The following is a 24,660-nucleotide window of genomic DNA, read 5'->3' on the forward strand; positions in this document are numbered from 1 at the left end:
AATGTACTCATCTTTTCAGATCCACAATCAGAATGATATCTCCCTACAATATTCCCCATGACACTTAGACTTTTTATACCTTTGCATAAACCGTACATTTAAAAATTTTCTTTGGAATACAGAGTTATGAAATATAGAGGTTTTGTGCATAAAGATTTTATCCATTGCCTTAGAAGGATATGGCTGTTAATGAACCTTCTTTTGAAGTCAAACCAATTTTCAGTGGCATTTGTTTTACTTAGAACCTGCTGTTTATAGGATTTGGAGGTATTAAGTGTTTACTTTTTTGGAGATAGAAATAGTGTTCCTAGAATATTTATTTTCAGAAAGAAAACAGTTCACTGAGCTGGACTGAATCAGGATGGTCTGAGCCAACCCCTTCTTTTTTTCTGCATACTCAGCCTTGTGTAAATTTCTGCCCAACACACAAAGACACAAATAATATAAACAAATAATTATGTATAAAAAATATCATATAATTTCAGGTTTGTGTGAGTCATAATTTCCCAAAGGAAGTGCTTTAACAGGACACTCCCTACTTCCACACTTTTATGGGCACATAAGGAAGCAGAAGGGCCTGCTGTCTGGAAGCATCCTCTTACTCTGGAAGCGTTATGTTACGTAAATGGGAAGACTGGGATCACAGCTGAATTTCAAAATAAGGTGGGAAATATTTAAATATGCTGTAGACTCAAGAAAAAAAAAAACAAAACAAAAAGTAAGAGACACACGAGTCCTAGCAAAATTTCTTTGATAAAAGGAAGCTATTCTAGTTTTCACTAGCAAAGGATTTAACATGAGATAAGCAAATGCATTCTGCTTTGCCTAGTAAGGGTAAGGACATTGAAAACGTAAAATATCTCTGTGTATGGGATTCAACCAGAGAACACAGCATGTATATCGGACTAGGGCTGGATTTTTATAGGAATTTAGGTAACTTTCCAGAAGCTGGACTCACCCACCAGTTATTATATGGTATGTCCCTCTGAAGACTAAGGAAGTGTTAGAATTTTTGTTCTCAGAACCTCATTTACTGATGCAAACATGAAGTATGCCTGTCATTACTTAAAAGTTAGACTCAGCATTTGGGCTTTATCTTTCACAATGGTTTTGCACTAAATGCACCACATAGAAAGTAGGAAATAATGGCTTTTCCTTCCTCTTGACTTTGAAGTTCCTGTGGTTATTACCAGAGATAAATTTAGCATAATTTCTTCAATAAGTGTACATTTGTGGTATTTCTTTTGTCTTGATTTCTAGACTGAGAAATTACTTAACTGTTGGTTATCCCTTGCATTTGTTGTCATATTCTTGAACAATTAAGCTTGTGTAACAGGGAAACACTGACATTAGGATATGGTTTAATAAACAAGTCCAGATCCAGCCTTTTTTAGCAAAGGTCTGCGATGGCTTTAAGTCTCTATTTGATTTTCATTGAGGTGAAAGGGTTTAAAAAATGGCTAAGAGCTAAAGTGCTGAATAAGCCCCAGAGAAATGTCTCTGTGAATTTCTGCCTTTGAACGAGTACCGTGTGTAGAATGCCCTTCATGCACAGGTAGTAAATGCACAAGGTTTTCATGAACAGAGCGTGTGGTTCTGCCGAGCTGGGTGATTTGCTTTGTGACTCCTGCTGCTGTAGATCAAGAATCACAAACGCTTTATTGATACCAGAACAAAGAGGTCCATACTCAAAGGTTTTGGCCGATTGCATAGAGCATGAGCTGGAGTTGAAGCCAGGGAAGGGTTTTTCTTGGTATTTAAGATTCAGTGGAAAAGTAAGAGGGGCAGCTATGCCAAGAATTAATGTTGATCTTGCCAAGCTCTTCTTTGAGTGACTTTATCCAACATGAGACTAAACAATGTATTAAATATACATATAGCAGTTAGGGAATCAAATGTCAAGTAACAGCTTTCTGTTATTTGAGACCAAATTTGAAGCTTGGTCTAGTGCATTAAATAAAGGTAAACATCATAAAAAGCATTAACATCTCCGATATCTACCAGCTAATAAGGACGTATATAAATTGAACTTCTGGAGAAAATGTACTTATTTGGTTTTGATAGTAGGCACTTTTTGAACAGATGTTTCTTGTTGAAATTTTGATCAATGATTTGTTTCCAGTCACTTCATTAAAATTATCATCACTACTGCAATCCCTCTTAAGGAAAACGTTGAAAAATTATAAAATCCTTGGTGACCTGAGAAACTAGCTGTAGAGGAGACCTGTTGGCAGGGGCTAAATTTAGTGTATATCAGAGGCTAAATCCTCCTAGACTTACTCTGCAATCCATGGAGAAAGAAGACAGAACCTTTCTATCTGTTTTTAAAGATGTAACTTAAGAAGATTAACGTCACTAAACTAAGGTTGGCCTTTATGAACAACTCCTTACCCTTTCTTAATGTGGTAAAAAATGAGAAAATTCTTTCAAAGACTGGCTTATTTTCAGAGAACTTTCTCAATGTTTACTACCAGGGGCAACAAAGCACACATCAAACTTGTGTCAGCTGTTTGACTATACAGTGATATCATTCCAAAGTCAGAGCTGTTTTCTTTCTTATGCAGCTACATCAGTAGCTGTACCTATAGTTCTGGCTCCCTAAGCACTGACCTTGCAGACCTGGCTAAAGCACATCTGAGCTCCTTTCCAGGTTATCTTCCTTGTAAGAAGTAGGGAACCTAGGGATAGATAGAGGAATGAACTCAAATCTTCCATAGATACAGTATTTGGACATGAATGGGGCATGAAGCCAGACCAAGGAACTTGAAAACACTCTCAGATCTTGCCGTGTGAACACAGCCAAGATGACCAGTGTTTGTTTGCAAAGATTTGTAAGACTGTCAGTGACACCAGAGTCTGTGTGTGTCTGTGGCAGCTTTTCAGCTTGCCTCTGCTGGGCTTCTAACATTAACATTCCTTTCAATCAGGGATGCAGAGAGGAGCTAATGACTCATAGCTCCTACAGGTATGGAGTACTTAAAGAACTGAGTGCCATGCCATCTCTTGTAATTACGCTGATAGGTTTGACAGGCCTAGAAACTTTAATAACATCTTAAAAGCAGACTTCCTGAAGTAAACAAGAAGCTCTTAACTAGAGGGAAATGGGAGAAGCAAAACATAATTGCCTATTGCTCTGCTGCTTGTTTCCTCTTTTCTAAGGCAGCAATTCCTCCAGATATACCTTAGTTCTACAAAGCAATGAGATCTCATGACAGCTCTCATCACCCAAAATCATGTTCAGGGGCTTATCCTGATTTTCTGATGATTATAAACAAATAGTTTTACATTGTGCACAGCTGGGGATTTTCCCAAGGACAAGACACAATTTTGATTGTCTTAGTGGACAAAAAAAAATGTAAAAATTTGCAGTAATTCTCCACAAAGCAGTTAACACAGGGAACATTAAGCTGGATGCCAGAAAAAAACCCCCGTCTTTTATGGGATTCATTGCTTTAGACATGGAAGCATGTGCTAGATCATTCTCCATTCTCTGAAGAATATCAGAGGAACTCTAGTGTCTCAGGTATCTAAACTGACTTCTTTTCTTTTTTAAGCAAGGGATGGTTCAGAAGATTCACTACAAGACTAAAGCAGTGTTTTTAGCAGAAAAAAAGGTGGAGTTTTATTCATGAAGCTGATTGTCATGGTTTCAAATATGTATTGCCATCTAACATGGGCTATAGAAATTAGAAGACTGAAAATGTCTAAGGAATTAAGAAATCTGTTTCTTTATTGGCACTTTTGTATGGTTAGCAGGACTGCTATGTATTTGCTGTTAAAGAAAAGGTATATTTTCAAAGGACAAGAAACAAGTTAGAAAAGAATATAACATTTTCTGCTTAGAGCAAGCTACTGGATCTCACGGCAGTAATAGCCCTCGGAAAACATCATGAGTGAGAATGAATGATTGTTCAGCAAATTCACCATTTATGAAGAATTTTATTTTTTTTTTTACTGATCTATAAAGTAAATTCCTGTGATAAGACTAGACTATTCCAAGGAAAATTTCCCCTCCATTAGGCTTTCACTTTTATAAGTTTCATGTAATTTCTGCTTTAAGTTTTTCCAACATTCTCTGCTCTCAGTGTTGTTTTACAATAAGCATACTGTGGTAGACCTTTCTGGACATTAAAATTCAGGTGAACATTGAAGCTATCCCACTTAGTTTCATGACAGTTGGATCCAGAGGTTTTAACACTGGAGAAACATTGAGAAAAGCTGTGTTAAAGTGTAGCCACTTTTGCAGCTGTGGCCAGGTTCTCTGTCACTTTCTCCTAATAAAACCTAGCACACAGGAATATGAGGGGCAGTCCTCCTAGAGAGATGTCACTATATAGAAAGTGGACAATCCACTTTTCTCTGGTAAATCACAGGAGACAAAAAGCTGTCTGAGGAGAAGCCAGTGCTGGTTGGAGTTAAATGTGACCATGGAAAAAAAGTAGATGCTAAGTTTGGGGAATGCTGTGTTTTTCCTTAAAAATCTTTGAAAAACACTCCTTGTCAGTCTATCTCAAGACAAAAGAGAGTGGTAGAAACCACATTTGACTTTCTCTTGAAGTCAGTACTTCTCTTTGTGTGCGGTAAGCAACTGAGGCATCTCCTCAGAAGCTGTAAAGAATTTCCTTTTATAGCTAGAAAGTTGGGCAGAGTAGACTATATAAAGGAAATTTTTGTCTTCCAGTTATAGCCATAGATATAGCCTTGTGGTTGGGAAGTACAGTGTTTTGACAGAAAGTAATACAATTATTTCTATCTTCACTTCCACCCACATCTCCCAAGGAACAGTCCAAAGTTTGACCTTGACTCTGAACCAGGAATTCCACCTCAGCCAAAAGGTATTCTTTATACTTGGAATCTCTAGTGAAATACAGAGTGATGGAAGAAAAAAATTTTTCTCACAGCTATTTCCTGTGCAAGTTAAAGGCAAACACTACCATTGATTATACTTTATTTAAAGGAACCCAGAGTATGAGAATAGAAGGCTTAAAACACTACTTTCATCTACATACTTTCTACAACTAAACAAAAATTTCATTGGGTTTTTACCTCCATAAATAATGTGGTATTCTTTAAAAGTCCCAAGAAATCAAGCAACATTTTTACTTTATAATAGTATGCTACATTCTGTAGTACATTTGATATGAGGATCTCTATTTGTTTTACCAGTGTTACTGGGCTTACTTTTCTCTAGTTTTGTATTTTAGATTGAACTCTAACAAACAAGAGGGAGAAGGTTAAAACAGATGAAATTTCTTCCTTACAAATAAGAAGTAGCCAGGTAGAGCACACACATTACTTGGCATCCAAGGGGCCACATACATATCAGCTTCATAATGTTCCTGTTGAGTGATACAACTGCAGTCTATTGATTACAACTGTGCAAGACTTTCCTAAAACAGGGTGGTCATTGATAAGCAAAACATTCCATATTTTTCCATATAAAAAGAAGGTTGGCATTTATGGTGCCATTATATTTCAATTGAAAACTCAGAATGTCAGAAAACAGCAAAGACTAGAGAGAAAGTCTAAACTTGCAGCAGATAAATGTAAAGATTGCAAAGGTAATGATCTCCTTTGAAACATTGGAAGCCCATCCTGGCATTTTAAATTAAGGATGACCTAGCTTAGGGTAGAGATTTGAAACATTGTGAAACTTTAGAATAACTGAGATTGAAACCAGAGAGAGTTATTGCTAATGATTAGCATTTCACATGACCTCTTACCTTGAGGATCACAAAGTACACCTAACAGTAGGTCTGATTGCTGGGCAGTAACAGCTACTCTTGTGGAAAGCAAGCATGAGAGGTCTCTGAACCGGCAGCAAACATTTTGCTGGCAGAGAAGCACCTGAGATACATACACAGTAAAAGAACAATTGCTCTGCTGTTCTAAGGATGTAGTGTCTCATTGTTTTCTGGTGCAGAAACAGGAGGGGGAGATGACAGTCTTTACATGCACTCCAGCAATAAAACATTTGTAGGACACTCATATAATCCCTAACTCTGCTGCTAATAAATGCAACAGACTTTGGTTTATAAATGAACACCTGAGGAGTTTGTAGGAAAATGTAAATTCCTGTATGAGAGATGGCAGTACTTTTAACACTGTGTTTAGCACCAGAATACTAAGCTAAACAGCACCCTGGAGTAGGTGCTTATGAACAAGAGTTGAGGTGTTAAATACAGAAAAGGAGGGTTCTTTTGTGAATAGTGGATTACTTTGCATGTGTTAAACCAAGGTTTCAAAAGTGAAATTTAATAAAATGTGTCAAGAAGACAGTGAAAATCTCTACAATTTATATGTTGAGGAAATTGAGATTTTCTGTAATTTAGAAGTGCAAAAGTCTGAACTTCTGTTTTTATTGCAAGCAAGGAGAAAACATTGAAAGCAATGAATAGAAATAAATAGGAATAGGGTGGGTATGATCCGAAAAATAAAAATGGTAGCTTAGATAAGAAGAAGCTTCAGCCATGAGGGAATATCAAGAATATCAGAGAAGCACCTATTGCTATTAAAAGTAAATGCTAGCTTCAGAGGCTATAGAAGCACAAATTATATCATGTTTTGAAAAAAATATATTAATGAATGTATTCAGAATTAATATATTTCTAGCTAAAAGCTTCTTTAACTTTGTTATTTAAGTGGCAAATAGATGAACATCAGAAATAGATTTATATTACTTAAAAGTTGAGTATTTCTTCGTCCTCACTATTGCAGAGTTAATTTTATCTGTTGCCTGTACTGGTGTCAGTCTTCATTATTTCACCATGCATGAATTTTCCTCCACCTGTATTTAAATGATGAAGCATGTGGATACTTGGATGTGGTAACTTTCTGGTTGCTGCCTTCCAGCTCTTCTTTTTTTCAAACCAGATGTTGAAGCTTAGTGTGTTTTTAATATGATACAGTGTGTACTTAAAGTGTTTACTACCAGTCTGACATAGCTGGTACATGTAGTTCTGCCTCATGAGTGTCTTGGGTTTAGTATGTGGTCTCATTCACTTAATTTCAGTGACAGGTCAGTGGAAAGCAGGAACACAGCAGGTGGAATAGCAACAGCTGGAAAGTGGTGAAAAACAATAACAAGTCTGAAAATGAAAATTTGTCAGAAACTCAGAGAGGTTGAACACAGGCACAACTTTATTCTTTACTGAGGCTTCATGGTAACTGAAGGGTTGAGCATCTTCCAGATATAGGATACCAATCCTAGCTGGCAGCCTGGATGATCATAAGTAAGCTCATTTAGAGCAACTGCATACTCCAATGGATTACATGAAGGTGTTTAGCAGTTAAATGAGAGAAAGGGTGGACTTACTGAAGTAAAATCCTCTGTCTCCGCACACGAACTGAAGAGCATCAACCAGCTCAGCACCACAGAGTGTTTCTGGGCCAGCAGCAACAGAACTGGTTAAGGTAAGCAAACACAGGCCAAGGTAGAAGAAATGGATGTAGGACACAGTGTGCATCTTCACCTGCCAAGAAAGCAGAAGCAGTGTCAGAATTTCCCCAAAGAGTCTTACAAAAAAATGACTCCATCCATGTGAATGAGAATGAATATGTATTGTGATTTCTTGGACAATAAACATGGAATCAGGAAATGTCTCACCATGATTTTGCAACTACTTGTGGAACTACTTGTAGAACCCACTTGTTCTAGTCCATGTATTTTGGAAACAGATTATGCTGGTGAATACTCACAATCACATCTAGTTATGGAACCCTGTAGTAACTATGACTTATATTTGCTTTTGGAAAGCAAAATATGGAAGGGTGGAATAGACAAAGGGAAGCCTGGAATAATAGGAACAAGGAAAACAACCTTGAATTTGTTTGTCTCAGACCAGATAAACTAAGAGGAAGTATGACAGGTGCCTGCCAATGTACTGTGGGAAACAGGGGTGGCATATGATGGAGAAGAGCTATTTAAACGAAAACCAACTTTGTCACAAGAATAAATGGCTCTAAACTTGCTGTAAGAAAATTTGGCCCAGTAGAAAAAGAGCTCATTATTAGTGTTCCACAGTTCTCCAGCTGCCTTAGAAAGGAAAATACCAGGACAAACCAAAAATGTTGCAAGGTTCACCTTGCCAAAGTTACAGGAGTTGATGTGGGATCTTCTGTAGCAGAAGACCGCATTCAGTGACTCTTACAGTCCCCTGGTACTAGCAGGCCAATGTTTGGAAACATTTGAGAAATTAACAGGAGTGTGAGTTTTAATCCTTGAAAGATTTGTATTTTTGCTTGTTGCAAGCAGCTATACTTCATTGACCTTCATTATACCCTCTTTGGCAACTGCAGCCATGAGGTTTACACGGAGGTGACAAAATTCTCATTTACATTTGGTTACACACTTTTTCCTGTGCTTTTGACTGAAGAGAGGCCAGTCTCCAATGGGTGTAAAATTGCACCAATCTGTTTATCTCCTTCTTTTGTATCCCTTTATGTCCACCTAATTTCTTACCCAACATGCAAAGAGGACAGTTTTTTCTTTTAATACTAGGAAAAGCTATTTATGTGTAGTAGCAGGACACTGAGTAACATGCTTAATGCATATTCTGAACTTATTTAGATCACTTGCCAAAAATGATAGTTTTTAAAGGTGTAAATCTGCATTTAATTTCATTCTCTTTCAAGGTTAACATTAGCATTGCAGTCAGGTAAGAAGCCACAAATCTGTCTTCCACATACAGTTAAACTTAGTTTAGAACTGCTTTGTGTTAGCAGTCTAGTGTAAAGTAGTTGAAGTAAAATGATTAATCTTCCCTAAAGTTTCTTTCAGGGTTTCAGGGGCCATTTAATCTTTAATATTTCTTCACTGAACTTTTGAAAAAAATATGAAGTTATCTATTTTCTGATCAATTGGGATCTGATCAGAAAATAGATCAAAAAATTGAGCATTTTTTAGTGAATTATTTTTAAGAATTCTTATTTTCTTGGCAAGAGACCTTAGTGCCTTGCTGGATGAGTCCCCTATTTGTGTATTACTGTGAAAATACTGAAAAATTTTAAATCCCATGATATATCAGAAAAATAAAAGAAAGAATAATTATTTTCTCATTCACAAGTGTCTTTAGCCAACTTTGCCATGCAAACCCCAACAAGCTCAAATTCATGGACATGACTTCAATGGCAGATGGAAAAAGATCAGATTATAAATGAATGATGATAACATGAGGCACTATTTTCTGTAATGATTCCATATTTTAACAACAGTTTCTTTTTCCCTTTGCCATAATTTTGAATTTATAAGATAAATGTGATGCACCTGCAGTTTAAGATGGTTCCCAGTTCTGAGGAGGTAAAGCAGAAAGCTGTTTAGCACACTGCCTCAGAAAGCTGAAAGACATTACAAATACAAGAACATTATGTATTTAACAATTTGTTCTCGTATAACATTTGGTCCAGAAATAAACATAAATTTTAGACATTTAACAATTTTTTATTTTTCAAGACTTCTCAGCTGGCTTGCATTTTCAGATAAATATCAGTACTGAACTATGACAAAACAGATTATCTACTGTTTTTCCTTTAGTGGAAGCCAAAAAAGGCTGCACAGTATAAACCACAGAGAATTTCTAACTTTATCTCAAAAATTTAACAACAGTCAAGAACTTTCAAACAAGTAAAAACTTTACAGAAAAGAAAACAGGCTCACATGTTTCTAGGGTTCAATCAATTATTTCATAAATTAAGTGCTGTTTCATCAAAGCAAATTCCAAAACACAGTTTAAAACTTTAACTTTACTTCATCATTTTAATTAAACACAACATTAATTGATTCAATATGCTCATGATAAAATCAAAGTATGTCTTTATATCTGAGGGGAATATTCTTAAGAAAATACAAAGTTGTAATCCAATATTGCTTCAGGTTCTCTACAATCAAGCAGAGTACTTACATTATCCCCAATTTGACTAGAAAGTTGAGAGCTTAAAAGAAAACGCATTGGTGTGTGGGTGGGGTTTATCAAAGCATCTAATTACATGAGGAAATTGAATACAGGTTCAAGATGAGCCTGGTTAAGCACTTCTTTTAGTTTCATAGAATGACTGACCATATTTTCACAGCTGGAATTTCCTCTTTTTCAGTAAAATAGCCAGCTTTTGCTATATTCCTCTTTTAGTAGTCCAGAAGAGTAGCACCACCAAGGAATGTCATATATGAACACTCTACATCTCATTTACTTCTTAATTCTATGTAAGTCCCCTTGTTTAACAAACTATCACTTGACACAAGTTGTGCATAAGAATTCTTCACATGCTTGGTCATGTAAGAACATCTGCAAGAATCAGGAGTATCTTGAAGGAGGTAACAATTTTTTTGCAGAGTATATGCTACAGCAAGGAATCAAGAGTTTTATATTTAAAATTACATTTTATTCCAGAGGGGTTGGGCCTGATCATCAAGCCATAGTAGAAATGTGCAATTATTATGAAATATCAATATTCACTAGTAATTGTTATATAAATAAAGCATATACACTCTAGAGTGGATCAAGGTTTAAATACTGTTAACTTTGAGCAAAGAATCTGGGCTACATGCTAACCTAAATCAATATGTTCCATTGATTCCAGGGAAGCTTGGCAGGATGCACAGCTGAGGAACTAGCACATTACTTTTATGTCTCTTAGTGCCTTGCTCAATACTTAGAAAAAAAGAAAACAACAAACCCCTTCATCTTTCAAGAATATTGGAAAGGTTGCCCATTTATACATTAAGGGAATGATTTCATCCCTTGCAATTACAGACCTGTAATTAGGTCATTCAGGAATGAGATAAGTGTGTTTTAAGTGTAAGACCAACTAAAAAAAATAATTAGGCCCTAAACAATTAAGATAATTCTTTCAACTACATAAATGTCCTTGCAAAATATTAAGGGGAAAAAAAGTTCTTGAAGGATATAAATCTGCAGATAATGGAAAGCTGGACAGGTGCCAATTGACAGAAACAGAGGTCAATGCACCTACTGAAGTCAAATTTACCTTAAGACAGTTTATATTATTGTGCAGAAATTATAGGGTCATAACATCAAACTTCACATGCAAACTTTCCTGAAAAAGCCCTCCCTAGAAGGGAAAACTTGGAGATGAACATGTAAGGGAATTTCCATTTTCTTTATGTACAATTGCTTAAGCTGTACAAATATGCAAGGTCAGCAAGAGTCGCAGCTGGTTTCTAATGTAGAAAACAAACTGAACTTCTCATTTACTTTTAATTTATGAAAGCAAAAACCAAGTAAATGCCACGATGCTGCCAGAAAATTGCTGCAGTGACAACATCCCTTAAAAGTTTCCTTGTGAAAGCATGAACATTTTCTCTGTAATTGTGTATAATAAAACTGCAGAAACTTAACATGTGAATAATACCTTTTTGCCTATAAAATCCTGCACCTGCAGAAAATAGCTAAAAGTTCTTGTTTTCAGAAGCATTCATTAACAGTACAGACAATGATGTAAGTGGACCTTTTAATAATGACATAACTGAAATATTAGAAAGTTCTCTGAATAGAAGTGAAATTTAAGACATGTATTTGCAATAGTTTACCCTTACAGTTATCTATGTAATTGCAACTATTACATACAGCCATTTTCCAGATCACATGAAATTGCATGTTCAGCAATTTATAAATAATTCTCAGTTCTAAAATAATGTTATTGAAAAGTGCACAATACTCCTCAAGCCAGCAGCAGACAATACACAGCAAAATAAAACTAAAAAATTATTTGAAATAGTAATAAAGATTTACCTTCAAGAAATCACACAAGCAGCACTTAACTAATTGTGTTGAAAGACTGTTGATTTTTTCCATTGCTTCTTGAAAGTGCAAAGTCTGGAAATGAATTTGTTAGCAGTAATGATGAGAAAAAAGAAATCCAGAGAGATGTGAGATGTTGAGAGCAATGTCACATTTCAATATTGAGGACTTTATTCCATTGCGCAGGCTCTATCTGCTCTGATTTTAGCAGTGACAGTGAGATTTAGCAAACAGAAGAGGGATTTAGAGAAAATCCTCACATTTATCTACATTACACAGACACTGTAGACAGGAAACAGCTGGGGGAGCATTTGCCTCTCTCTCTCTCCCTCTTCTGGCAAAGTTACCGAGTAAGGACTTTTTTGGGCATGGTGACAAATAACATCATACCTTTGCATTTTAAAACTAGAGCACAGAAGCATATTTTTTTCCCTTTAAAAGAATCTGAATTAGTGACTGAGGGGTTAGCAGACAAAAAGAGCTTGTGCTGCCATGAAAAATAAGAAAATGTATTCTGGTTAACTTTCAGGTAGCTGCGTGTGCATTTATATTTATGTGTGTGTGTCTGCATTTCAAATATATAAAAACTTAAATACATATGGGCCATGTTTGTATATATGCATAATTTATATATATACACACACACACACATATATATATATATATTTTATTTATGCATAGCAGCATAGGTATTTTATTTATTTAGTACAGAAAGGCAGACAGTTATCTACTTTTCCCTTAATGTGTCTTTACGTTATTAAACTTGGCACGCCTAAATGCTGAGTACCAATTAAAACCTCCAACTCTCTCTGTGATTAACCCTAAGATAGCAGTTTGTAATTCTCTAAACATAACAGAATTGTTGAGAACTACTTGTAAATAGGGAAAAATAGCTTTGTGATCTTTCAGCAATCACACAGGAGAAATCATGTAATTTCCTAGAACTTACAGTACTATGAATATAGTAACACAAGTAGCCTGGTTTGGGGGACTTCCATGACATTTATCTTAAATCTGTTGTTGTAATTATAAAGTGATAGCCCCCCCTCCCCCTTTTTTAGTACTAATCTTCAAATTTCTCTTGATAACAATTTAAATGACACTGGGAACGAGAGAATTCAACTTTATTAGTTTGCAATACCTAACTTCTGCCTTTTTATTTTTCCTCAATTATGAGTATATTATAAATAACACCAGCTGGCCAGCAACATGCTCTCACGGGTTATGATGTCATTCAAATCCCTCAACTGTGTTAGTGGCTTGCAATGTGCTCCAAGCCAGCTGTTTTTCTATTTATAATGTATGCTTGCATTTCAATACTTAGCTATTGAGAATAAAGTTGTGATGTTGTTTTATAGACTCAGTTTATACTTGTTACCCTTTGGGTTTGGAAGATGGCATTTAAAAGTAGAGGATTAAACAAGGCTGCAGCTCCAGAGACCAAACATGTCACAAGCAGTGCATGATTTCCATAAAAGCTGTTTAAGAACATTGCATTTTGTCCCTGTCCGCTTCCACTAAGTGAGGGTTGCATGCTGAGGTGCTAGCTGTACTTTATTATTGAAAATAACAATTGAGATCATGTTGGCCCAGATCTGCTCTCAATTTTCAGATCCACCTTGAACTATAGAGTGCTTGCCAGGCAGAAAGGACACATTTACTTATTTGTATCCTCTGTGAATGGCTAATACTCTGCTCTGTACTGTTTTAAACAGTGTTTGGTTAGCTAAGCTGATTAATCTTTGGAAGGGATTTCTTCTAATGTACCATAATGGCAGAAGCACAGAGGGCTTTGAGGTAAGTTTGCTTAATTCAGATAAAACTAGTGTTTCAAGTATTGTGATAATTACAGGTGCTGTATTTTAATGTTCTGGTCTATTTTATTCTCCCCTCTCCATTTCAGAGGTCACTGAGTGGTGGCACCATTCTGCACATACTTTGATGAAGCCTGCTGCAACTCGTAGGGCGTGTATCACTTATTCCACTAGCCTTAGAGAAGAATGTGGGAAGACAAATTAGAAAGCTCTGATAATATTTTGCTTTTCCAGTACTACAGATAGGTGCACACACTTCTGCCTTTTTATTCCTAAATAAGAGAAGGGATACACTCCTTCACAACCTCCCTGCTGCCTGGGCTTCAAACGCCCTTCTTACTCCTCACTGCTTGCTTTCTCCTCAGTGTCACCAGTCTCTCTTGGTCATGAGAGCAGCATGCAGTGGAAGATTCAGTTTTGGGCTGTCAGGGTAATCCGAGAATCACAGTGTCTCCAAACAACTGGTAATTCTGGTTCTTCCCACAAGGCCATTCTCAATGCCCTTCCTCAATGCACCTGACCAGCCTAAGGTTCTGTTGCACTTCTTTCTTTTGGTTCTTGTTTTAAAGTAGTACTATGAAAAGGCAAGAAAACAGAAGAGATTCAAGAAAGTTTTCCATTAGAGATTTTTAGACTTAGTGCAGTACTTTTCTTCACTAAGAGGTTATTCCATTTTTTTTTAACAGAAAATTAAAAATCCCTTAGGTCATACTGATCTGGGGATCACTACTTTCCTAAAATATAGCTTCTATGCTGGTGATAATATTCTAGTCAGTATAGCAGTCAGTTAACTATTGGAGATTGGTTCATTTCTCCCTTGTTCAATATAATAACTTTTAAAACCACTTAAAATACTGTATGAGTGCACACTTATGCAGTTGTATACATTCCTTTAAATAAAATGCACCTGTAAACTACAGAGTTTATGAGAGTTTTCAAAGTATTTACAAAAGTTGTAAGGACCAGAAAAGTTTAATAATTGGAATGTGTGTAGCTGTTCTATTTTAGAATGCAATAGCATATATATCATTGTTTGGCTTCTTAAGTGTAACCTGTGGCTTCATAGTGGCCACAAAGATATATGAAATATGTGAGAGATGGAATCAGGTATTTAGGAATTTAGGTGTCCTGATCCTCGTCTTTTGTACTTTATTACTCCAGTGGTTTCACCAACATGCTCTAATGCTATAGAACTCATGTGCCAGCTTTTCCAGGGACAACTTTGTTTTATAGAAGATAGCAAATAGAAATATATGCAATTATCCTAATTAATATATTGTCCCTACTTAAATCCTTTCCTAAAAGGTAGGAACATTGCCACAGTGCCTGAAAACACCTGAACCGGTGTGCCTTTGTCTTGGATTTTTCTCTGTTAGCTCACTCAAACAAAAAGCAATTTGTAGCTGTTGTTTGGGTTTTTACACTGTTTTTTATTTTATTATTTTACACTAAGTTTTCTGAAAGAAAGCCAAGATAGAACCACTCGAGGAGATAGAAGCACTGTAATAGACATCACCACTATAACAGATATCACTCAGAGGGTGATGGGGCAGAGAGCATGGTTTAGGAGAGGATGGAAGAAGGCAATGAGCACAGTGGCAAAAGGCTGTTCTTATTTATATAAAATAGCAGAGACAAGTTTTTCTTTAGAGGAAGAGATGAAGGGGAGCATTTTATCAATATGGAATTCTGTGTTGAAGTTAGTGGTTAGTCAAGTATAAGATGGAACATTTCTTTCATCAAATTAATAATTGGGAAGTCAAGAAAAAAAATCGTTTTGCTAGTTGATTTGAGCTAAAGAACTTTTTTTTAATAAAAAGCCTCAAACACCTTTTGTAATGGTGACCTAAGCAGCATCATCACTAGATGGAATGCAAGTAAATAAATTATTAATACATGAATAACAAATTTGATGGGAAGGATGAAGGCATGCAGTCTGAGCTGTCCTTACTTTGTCAGTATTGAAGAGACACCAAGGAGAGGGCAGTGCCATGAGAAACAGTTTCTCATTTGGGCAAAACAAGGAGAGTGCAAGCTTCATGATTAGGTTTGAGAGAGAATCACAGAAATTGAAATCCTTTGTATTTGCTGATCAAGAAAAATATGAGTGTTTCAAGAGCAGGTTGAACGAGTGAGAAAGTCCAGAATTACAGTTTATAGGTAGCAATGGTAGAAAAAACTGATGGTAGTAACAACTGTGATGGTATATGGTGAAAATACTCTGATAAATAAGATAAAATTACTTCAAAAATTTAATGTATAGCACAAATTAAAGTAGCTACTGTTTTGAATATCTATATTAACATGGGGTTTTCCTTGGTTTTTGAAACAAATATGCTGAGAGTAATACAAAGCCAAATATTGATCTTGTTTCCCTACTCAAATGAAATATACATCAACTATTGGGTATAATTATTCACAATTTAACAATTAAATTTTTAAAAATTATAATATATTATGAAGTTACACATTAATTAAGTGGCATGAGATGAGCTATAGCTATGACTGTAAAACAAAAATACAAAATATTAAAATTATTATTAAAAAAATAGAACTAAAAAGCTCAAACAAAATGTGTTTCAACATTTTTGAAAGCATTTTTTTAGTTTTTGGTTGTTTTTTTTTTTAATTTCTGCTTTGTGGGAAATTTTGAAATAGTGTGTCCTGATTCAAAATAATAAAAATACCAGCATTTTCCATTAAACTGGAAATTCCCAGTTTTAGCTGTTTGCAGTCTTGCTCTCACTTTCCCAATATTAAGTCCTGAATAGGTCATCTTTGCTCAAAAAAGTTGCTTACTTTCTTATTCCTAAAAGCAGCAAAAAGTAAGAATTATGAAAGAAAGAGATGTAGGAGATATGACTGCATAAGCTGTATCCTTGCAAGCACAGAAAGAAGGTAAAATGTGGGAATTGGGATGGGCAACTGTTAACATATGTGTATGGAGGGTGATTTCTATGAGACATTTAAATGCCTCTGTCACAGAAAGAAAAATTAATAACCTTAGATACTCCCTTAATTTCCTAGACTGTTTCTTCCACATTTAGATGAAACATAGAGACATATTAAGTTTTTTCCTGAGTCATCATTAGCATCAAGGCTAAATCTGTGCCCCTGGATTTTTATGAAATAGGGTCTAGCACATATGTTTAATGGTATTTTGCTTTTTCTGTAAGTTAGACACATGAATACCAATGCCTATGTGTGATCTTTTTTTTTTTTTAATTTTATTTGCTGACTTAGGAAAAACTGTCAAAAGAACTGAATACTGTAAATTTTACTATGAGCAGGTTGTGTATATCCATACAACGCGAACAGCGTTAAGAAAGTGGCAAAATTGCCTATCTATTTTATCTTGGCCTGAAGAGTACTTGCATGAGTTAGACACTTCAGAAACTACTCCTTATTTTACTTAAAAGCAAACTCTATTTGGAGAGGAAATAAGATGTCTTTAAACAAAAAAGAACATCTGCTTTGACCATTTTAAATTTATTTAATTTACAATTAATCTGGTTCTTATTGTATGTTTAAGGACTATTTCTTCTGGGTTCATTTCTGTTCACTCTCATGATTTACTACTCAGGAGGGGCTTATCCCATTAAATTTATTCAGTTTTTTGTGGACTGAAGCCAATATGTTCTGCATGGTCAAATACCGAGTCTGTCACTGATATTTTTCTGTATATTTTCTTCAAATAGAAATTACAGATAAATCAGCCACCTCTAGTTTGGCTTATTGATACAGAGGTTAATTTTGAACAAAACATTAAAAGCTAATGGAAAAAAATTAACCCAAACCCATAAACTACTTCATTATAAACTAATTATAACCAAACCCATAAACTACATCATAATTCTGATTCTTAGATTTTGGTCAACTGTGCTTTCATCAAGAAACTGCTGAATAATTTAAGTACTAAAAAGAACCCACAGAATGGCAAAGTTGCTCCAAATAAAAGCGATATTGACTCTGATTCATGGTGTTGCTCTGTAACAGAATTGTCTGATCAAATGACCAATTCTGATTTCCTTTCCCTATTTTCATCTTAAAATATGAAGCATGTTGAACTGTAGCAGAATGATCTTAACCCATGCATGGATTTTATGGTTCTGAGCAATATCTGCTTAGTAGCCTTGATGTATTTTACACCCTTTATTTTTATCTGCTTTACTTTGATGTTATTTTGTCTTTGCCTGTGGTATTGGGTTTTCTGAAAGGTGATGGCAACTTAGGCCATTGAGACTGATTTCCAAACCTTTGGTTTTGGGTTTCAGGGCATCCTGTATGTATAAATGAATTAAAACAAACAAAAATGCAACTTTGACCTCCAACATATCTTAAATATGATTACACTGAACTTGGCTCTTATTAGAATTTCTACCTTTGAATGACTTGAGCCACTGGAGTAATTTCTCCAACCAGTTCCATGTTTTCCAGTCTGTGAGATAGGAATAATAGCTACTTTAGGTTCTTTGAGAATCACAGAAGGGAAGCAGAGCAAGCCATATTATGTATTTTTTGGAAAACGTTATCATGGCTGAAAGAACACCTCTGTCTGTTTATAGGAAGTGACAAGCTACTGTGTTAGCCTTGCACATATTATGTCTCTGTCATCTTCCAAATGTGTTAAGCACAGCTGGAAGAATTCCCAACAGATGCTTCCTTTTACTTATATTCCTATTTTTTTTCCTCTTACACCATTCACAAGTGTTCTTGTCAAAGACCTACTTCACAAAAGTTTTTCTGGAATGATTGTTGTATGATACAAGTACAATCAGTATGATAAAATATGGTAAAAGTTTATGCTTCATTACTATGCTGGTTATAAAAGCAAGGCTGTTATTTAAACTTGAGTAAGAGAGGATTGACATGTCTAAAGATAGTGAAATGTAACTGGAAAGGGAACTGCATCCCATGAAGTGGCAGACACCAGTGCCTAACTTATGTATTACTTAGGATGTAAGGGAAGGATTTATTAACTAATCCTTTATCTAAATATGGACACATGACTGGTTTATAGAATATGGTCCTGATTCTAGAAACAGACTCATGAGCAATACTTTTTTTCCAGTCTCTGAACCTGCCTATGAGTTGAACCATGCCCCTGTGCAGAAAAAAAAAACCCTTTCTGGTAAGGTTACTGCCTGGGGTGCTTTTCACTGGTAATAATCACCTGCAGTGCTAACTGGACTTCTTTTGGTGCTAATAGGTGATAACCACACTTTAAGATTGGTAAGATCATTTTTGATCCTATGCATGCTTTCTGTGATAGTTCAACCTCTTTTCCTTCAGTGTTATGTAGGATTTTAGATTTTAAAAAACCCAAACAAAGTAAAAAATCATGAGTATGGTATGAAAAAAGAAAGAAGAAAGAAAACATATTATAACTTTGTTAAAGAAGGGCAAGTCCTGTGAGGAGTATCATGGTCTAGAAGTTTAAATGATGAAGAGAAAAAATCTTGTGCTATTTTCTTTCATTGTTTGGAATTTTAGCTTTTCACACAAAAGATTAAGAAAAAGAGAGTACATTTACTTCAAATTCTGTGTTATCTGTTTAAACAGGACTCTCCTGTTTCTATGTCTATATTACAAGTCTCATGTTTCAGTTTCCTAAATCTTTATTTTTCTTGTTTTTTTTTTTTTTTTGTTACATAGGATATTTGCTACATTAAAGATTATTATTGCTTCTTTAAAAAAAAATGTTACTTTTTGAAAACTTTTTTTTTAATGGGCAAAAGCATCAGCATTATGGTAAAGGACTGAATACCGATGCAGTTTTGAGATCATCACGCATCATCAATGTTTCAAAACACTCTGAGATTTGAAAAGCCTAGCAGGCTGTGTAGCAGATTTTATCAGTGGAGCAAAAATCTTCACTTAGTATTTGATTTTGAAGGCTTCTCATTCTTTATAAATTTCTATTTCCATTCTTTTTCCTTTGGACATAAAAGAAAATGTACATGCAAGCACAGTATCTACCTGTATTTTGCAATTCTTGCATTTATTTGGGATTTTTTTTAATACTTCTCTGCCTTTTGGTGAATGATTCATATTTTAACAGACCTTTTTTTATGTGGCTATAGTCACTGTAGTGGATCTGCATGGGACGAGGTCATTCAGAATCACAAGTCTAAGCCAGATCAGCTGTGAACACAAGATCACATTTCAGCTAATAAAGCAGAGCAGAATCCAGCGTTGATGTGGTTTTGTGCTGGTTGCAGAAGGAGACATGGTATTTCATTCTTCATCACATTATAGGGGTGAAGGCAATTGTTATGTGAGCTGGCATAAAGACTGCAGGTACAGAATTAACCTGTCAAAACTCCAGCAAATTTTAACAGGCACACTGAGTTTTGTTTGAAGCTTTGTGTCATGTATGCTTTTAATATTTTTATCTAGTATAAGAAGCCCTGAAATTCAGTACCAATAATTGAACCGTGGACTCTAGCAAGACTGGAACATATTGGCTTGGAATCAGTTGTTTTATTAAAATTCTAGAAATATCTTTGATACTCTTTACAGATGATTATTCTGATAAGTGCATTAAGTTTGTTTCTTTTATTCTAATATTTACTGATATTTTTTTATAATTTTCTTCTGCTCTTATTCCAGAACCATTATTTACAGGGAAACAAAGAATATACTAGGTGCTTTTCTGTCTACTTTTTGTTGTGGCAGCTATATATGATTCTAGTCATATTGCAATACATGTAAACTTACTGCTCACTTCACTACTGGAAAAACATTTGTCTATTTTGCCAGTATTTCTTCCATCATAAGAATCTGTAACACTGCTACTGTGTAAAAATGACATCCCTTTCACTCTAAACTAAGTAATGGGATTTTATGGTTGAAAAGTCAAGTGTAGGATATGATAAGAATAAGATACAGTTGCACCTGAACCCTTTCATCAGCCTCCACTGTGCCTTCAGCTTCTTTCCTGAAAGAAAATTGAATGTTTTTTGGGGAGCTACTCTGTAGCTGGATAATAGGAGAAAAAGTATGGACTCAAGGCTACCTGAGGGAGCACATATTTGGCATCTCCAAGACCGCTTGTCAGGCTTGCACAAACATCCTTCTGAATAGCAAGCATATAATTTCTTGGGCTTTGAGCATGGAACTCACTCTTTTTCTTTACAGTTTACTCCTCTTGCCACAAAAAGGGTATCTCATTCCTATTTAGTAAAATTATTATTGCTTGTCTGTGGGTACACGTGGCATGTAGTATCAAGAGACTGGAAAAACATCCTGTATTTTGTTCAGTGCCATACTTACCAGCAATGTTGGGTTTGGGGGCTGTGCCTACACTTCACTGGCCAGACAACCCAGGCACCAGCCCTTTTAGAAAATCACAGCAGAGAAGGTCTCACAACATGCTCAGGTCTTGACTCGAGGCTCAAAATGCACATCTCAGCTGGGGACCTCAGAAATCCTTCTGTTTCACTGTCCTGATGTAGTCACAGGAAACTCACTGACTAAAGATTGCCTGAGAAACAGCCTCCTATAATTTTTATGTGTCTCAGTTTTCCCGGAGGCAACCATTTCATGACCTTGCACATCAGAAAATCCAACGTGATCCAGATGCATTTTGTACTAATTACTTATATTTGGTAACCACTACTGGGTTTTCTAGGCTGTCAGGTGAGCTGAGAATGAAGAGCAGTCTTCATTCCAAACACATGGAATGCTTTCATAGTTCAGCAAGCACATGGCCTTTGGCTATCTCGCTACTGTACGTGACAAATTAATCAGGGTGTTCTCATGATATAGCTGGGAAGTTCTCTCAAAGAGGTTTGTCTCCTAAAAACAAATGGCTTAACCAAAAATTTTATTCTTCTTAAAGGTGTGAAGGCATACACTTATGCCAAAAGCAGGTGTTAATGACAGGTATTAGGCCCACCATATCATCCTTGTAATTGAAGATGGCTGTTTTTTATTTTCCTTCCTGTCTTGCACTGATACATCAAGCTGTGCATAGTGAAAAAAAAGAGCTGTCATGTTCCACTTGGACTTTATACAGGGTCATATTTTAACATAATTAAGTCTGATGAAGTCTGTATTTGATTTTTTTGTCATGTGTGCCTCTTTTTAAAAGGCATTTTTTGAATAACAGGTGAGACAGAACAGTTTGACAAAAAGAAAAAAAAAATATTTCCTCTTCATTTAAAGTGGTTGTTGGCTTCCTTACTGCAACTATTAACATGTTTACATGTGAGCTTAAATACTGCTCAGTGTTATATGGGTAATGAACTCTGTCCTCAAAACAACTGCTTGAACTTGTAAGTAATCCTAATATTAATGAAAATGTTCTCAGAATCTTGTCTTACAATACTGTATTTTAAATATGCATATGTGTACACGTCTGGCATGAGTTGATTGTGTGTTATAAGAACCAGCTGAAGTTCATGATGTAACCATGTTAACACTTTTTAATAGCTTTTTGAGAGCACAACACAATTGTGTTAATGATAATCAGTTAAAGACTCTATTTGTTCCAGATGTTACTTTTCTAGGCAAAATAAAATAAATTTCTTCTATATCCCTGCTTAATATCAAGCAGTCAAAAAAGTCCTAATGTGAATCTAATCTCCTACTTTAGATAACATACTACTGAGCCATAGCTTGAATTGGATATGTGAATACAATTGTGAAAGAAACATAAATGCCTAGAAAAGGTTTTTGGTTTTTTTTTTTTCTGGCATGGATCTTTAGTTCCCAGTGGCCTAAAGTCCCACACCACAAAATCACTATAATTGGCATGGCTGGCAACTTCTTCTCTCATTGTCAAACAGATCTTTTACAGTAAATTTGTAGGAACTCTGAAATTGAGCTAATACCAGAAGTATCAAAAGAGAAAAAAGAAAGCAAACCACACACAGATTCAAGCATACCAATGACTGACATTTGATAAACTGTAATATTAGGTGACCTATATTAACAAAAAAAGAAGCATTTATTTATTAGTTGCTTACATTTCAAAGGGTTATCCAAGATAAACTTGACATTCTATGTCTCATCAATAAGAAGGGTACATTTTACTAGACTTACAATAGACATGTCCAGGCTTGTTACTAATGTTAAATAAATATTCATCTTAAGGAATGTATCTTCAGGAAAGAATCTGGAATTTTGAAGATGGGGAGATGTTATGCATGTAAGTCTGTGCTGCAGTAGTAGCTGTAAAATACCTATAGTCATTACAGCAGACTGCAAGAAATACGTTCTTCTAGGAATTTCATTCCTGCATAAAATAGGGGTAAGTTTGATCACCCAGAAACTCTCCTGCACTAGGACAAAGAAAGGAAGGAAGTTCATTATGGGTTCTAGATTTCTACAGTTGTGTAGTTCTCTGCATTGATCCAGAGGATTCCCCCAATAAAGATATCTCAGGCAGAGGGCATTCACAAGGCCACACTGAATGTGTGACCACATGAGGTGACCACATTCAGCTGTGCCATTCCTGTTCACAGGATGGCCTTGGCATACAGTCACCTCTCGTAGGGATACTTCCTCCTTTCTTTGTTCTGTACCATAAACCCTCTGTGATCCATCACGCTGCTTTTCACAAATGAGCCTTCTCATTGCTGCCCTTCAGCATTGCCATTGGCCCTTCTGTGACTGTGTGTTCCTGGTCATGGAATTGAAGAGGAGAGAGGAAGGAAGCAGGAGGCTCCAAGGAGGGAGCTGACCCTGCTGCCCAGAAGGAAAGCAGTATTGTTCTGCCCTGGCACTAGTCATTCTGGGCCTGCTTTTTCAGTATCCCTGCTTCTGCCCAGTGAGGTGACTACAAGGAATTTAACTACACAGAACAGGTGCCACGTATCTGCTGAGACTTTCTCCAATTTAGTCAAAGCACAGAGGCTTTGTCTCTGAAGCAGGTGGACTGGCAGTGAGGAGAGTGCTATAAGGATCTCTTAGGACTATAGAGCTCTTCAAAAAGCCTGTGGGGAGAGTATGGATTATCACTGTTTATACAAATACAGGGAAGACCTTGACCTTGGTGGATACAGCTCTTGCAAGGTAAGGGAAATATACCATCTGTATCAACATATATTGGGCACTAGGCCAAAGTAATAGTCTCTTTGCAAACAGCAAAGCCATTTTCTCTTTGGCCAAGTGTAAAAGTCACTTCTGTTTCACAGTTTCACTTCTGTTTTACAATTTAAGATGATTTTATTAGCCTTACATGGAAAAAGAGTTGTAAAATATAGTAAAATCTGAGAGACAGGCCTTTTTTCTCTCAATTGTTAAATACAAACACTCTTCCCCTAAAGGCATAAAATTATTTTTGCCAGTACAGACAGAATCTATATAAAAAGGCTACCCATATTCATCACAGTCAGATCAAGTACTGACTTTTTTTAGAAGCACTATAACATGTTTATGCCCTTGATGGGCTGCCTTATTTTGATGTTTTTAATAGCGTTAACGAAACTTTGCAGTTTAGGGAAAACCAGAAAATTGAAATACCACTCATGAAGTGACAAGGTTGTTTCTTTTCCGAAGTATTTAATAACAAAAATCATCCCCTAACAGTCTTATGTGTTTGTGAAAGAACAATGGGCAGAGAGTGAGTGCCACCAGCCTTCTCTGTCACACAGAATGGTGAACTCTCCACTGAGTGTTCATTAAAAAATATCTGTTATCACAGGTATTTATCTTCTATTTTCTGTATGACTGTGAACAGAATGTCCTGTGTAGAGAACAGTGGTCATGTAGACAAGAGAGATGTTCTATTGCCTTTGACTACATCCTCATGACTGTCGACCTTTATCTGATACCAGAGTCACTGAATTTCCCCTTCCAGGGAATGAGGTACTCCACTTCCTCTTGCTTGTCCCAGATATCATGGTCACACCTTCTCTCCAAAGGAAAAAAAGTGCCTGCCCGTGGATTTGTTCTGTTCAGCAGGGTTTTGGAAAGGACATACCTTAGGTAGAGCTACGGGGGTTAAGCAGTCTGATATGAGATGGGGGCAGGGTGGGCTGTGCTGTGTTAGGCGTGATGTTTTGGAATACCGGGGTGGGCTGGCAGGAATGCAGATCATCTAAGCTGTGCAAGGAATTCAGAGCATGCTGGAGGAAAATTCT

The 24,660-nt window shown here is 36.0% G+C and overlaps 1 protein-coding gene across 3 annotated transcripts in view; it reads right to left on the minus strand.

The window, feature by feature from the left end:
• Positions 1-12,009, minus strand: part of LOC131592223 (insulin-like growth factor I) — a 46,783-nt gene extending 34,774 nt beyond the window's left edge. Inside the window, exons 1-3 of one of the 3 annotated variants that reach the window (XM_058863607.1) lie at positions 11,748-12,009; positions 9,266-9,336; positions 7,316-7,472 (exon numbers count right to left, since the gene is read on the minus strand). In XM_058863607.1, the coding sequence (XP_058719590.1) occupies positions 7,316-7,466 (151 nt within the window). In that variant the 5' untranslated portion in view covers positions 7,467-7,472; positions 9,266-9,336; positions 11,748-12,009. Of the gene's footprint in view, positions 1-7,315; positions 7,473-9,265; positions 9,337-9,899; positions 10,030-11,747 lie in introns of those variants that run through there. The other 2 variants (XM_058863605.1, XM_058863606.1) reach the window with 2 other exon arrangements.
• Positions 12,010-24,660: the final 12,651 nt, after the last annotated feature.

This window comes from Poecile atricapillus, chromosome W (assembly GCF_030490865.1).
Source record: "Poecile atricapillus isolate bPoeAtr1 chromosome W, bPoeAtr1.hap1, whole genome shotgun sequence".
NCBI classification, from domain to species: Eukaryota; Metazoa; Chordata; class Aves; order Passeriformes; family Paridae; genus Poecile; species Poecile atricapillus.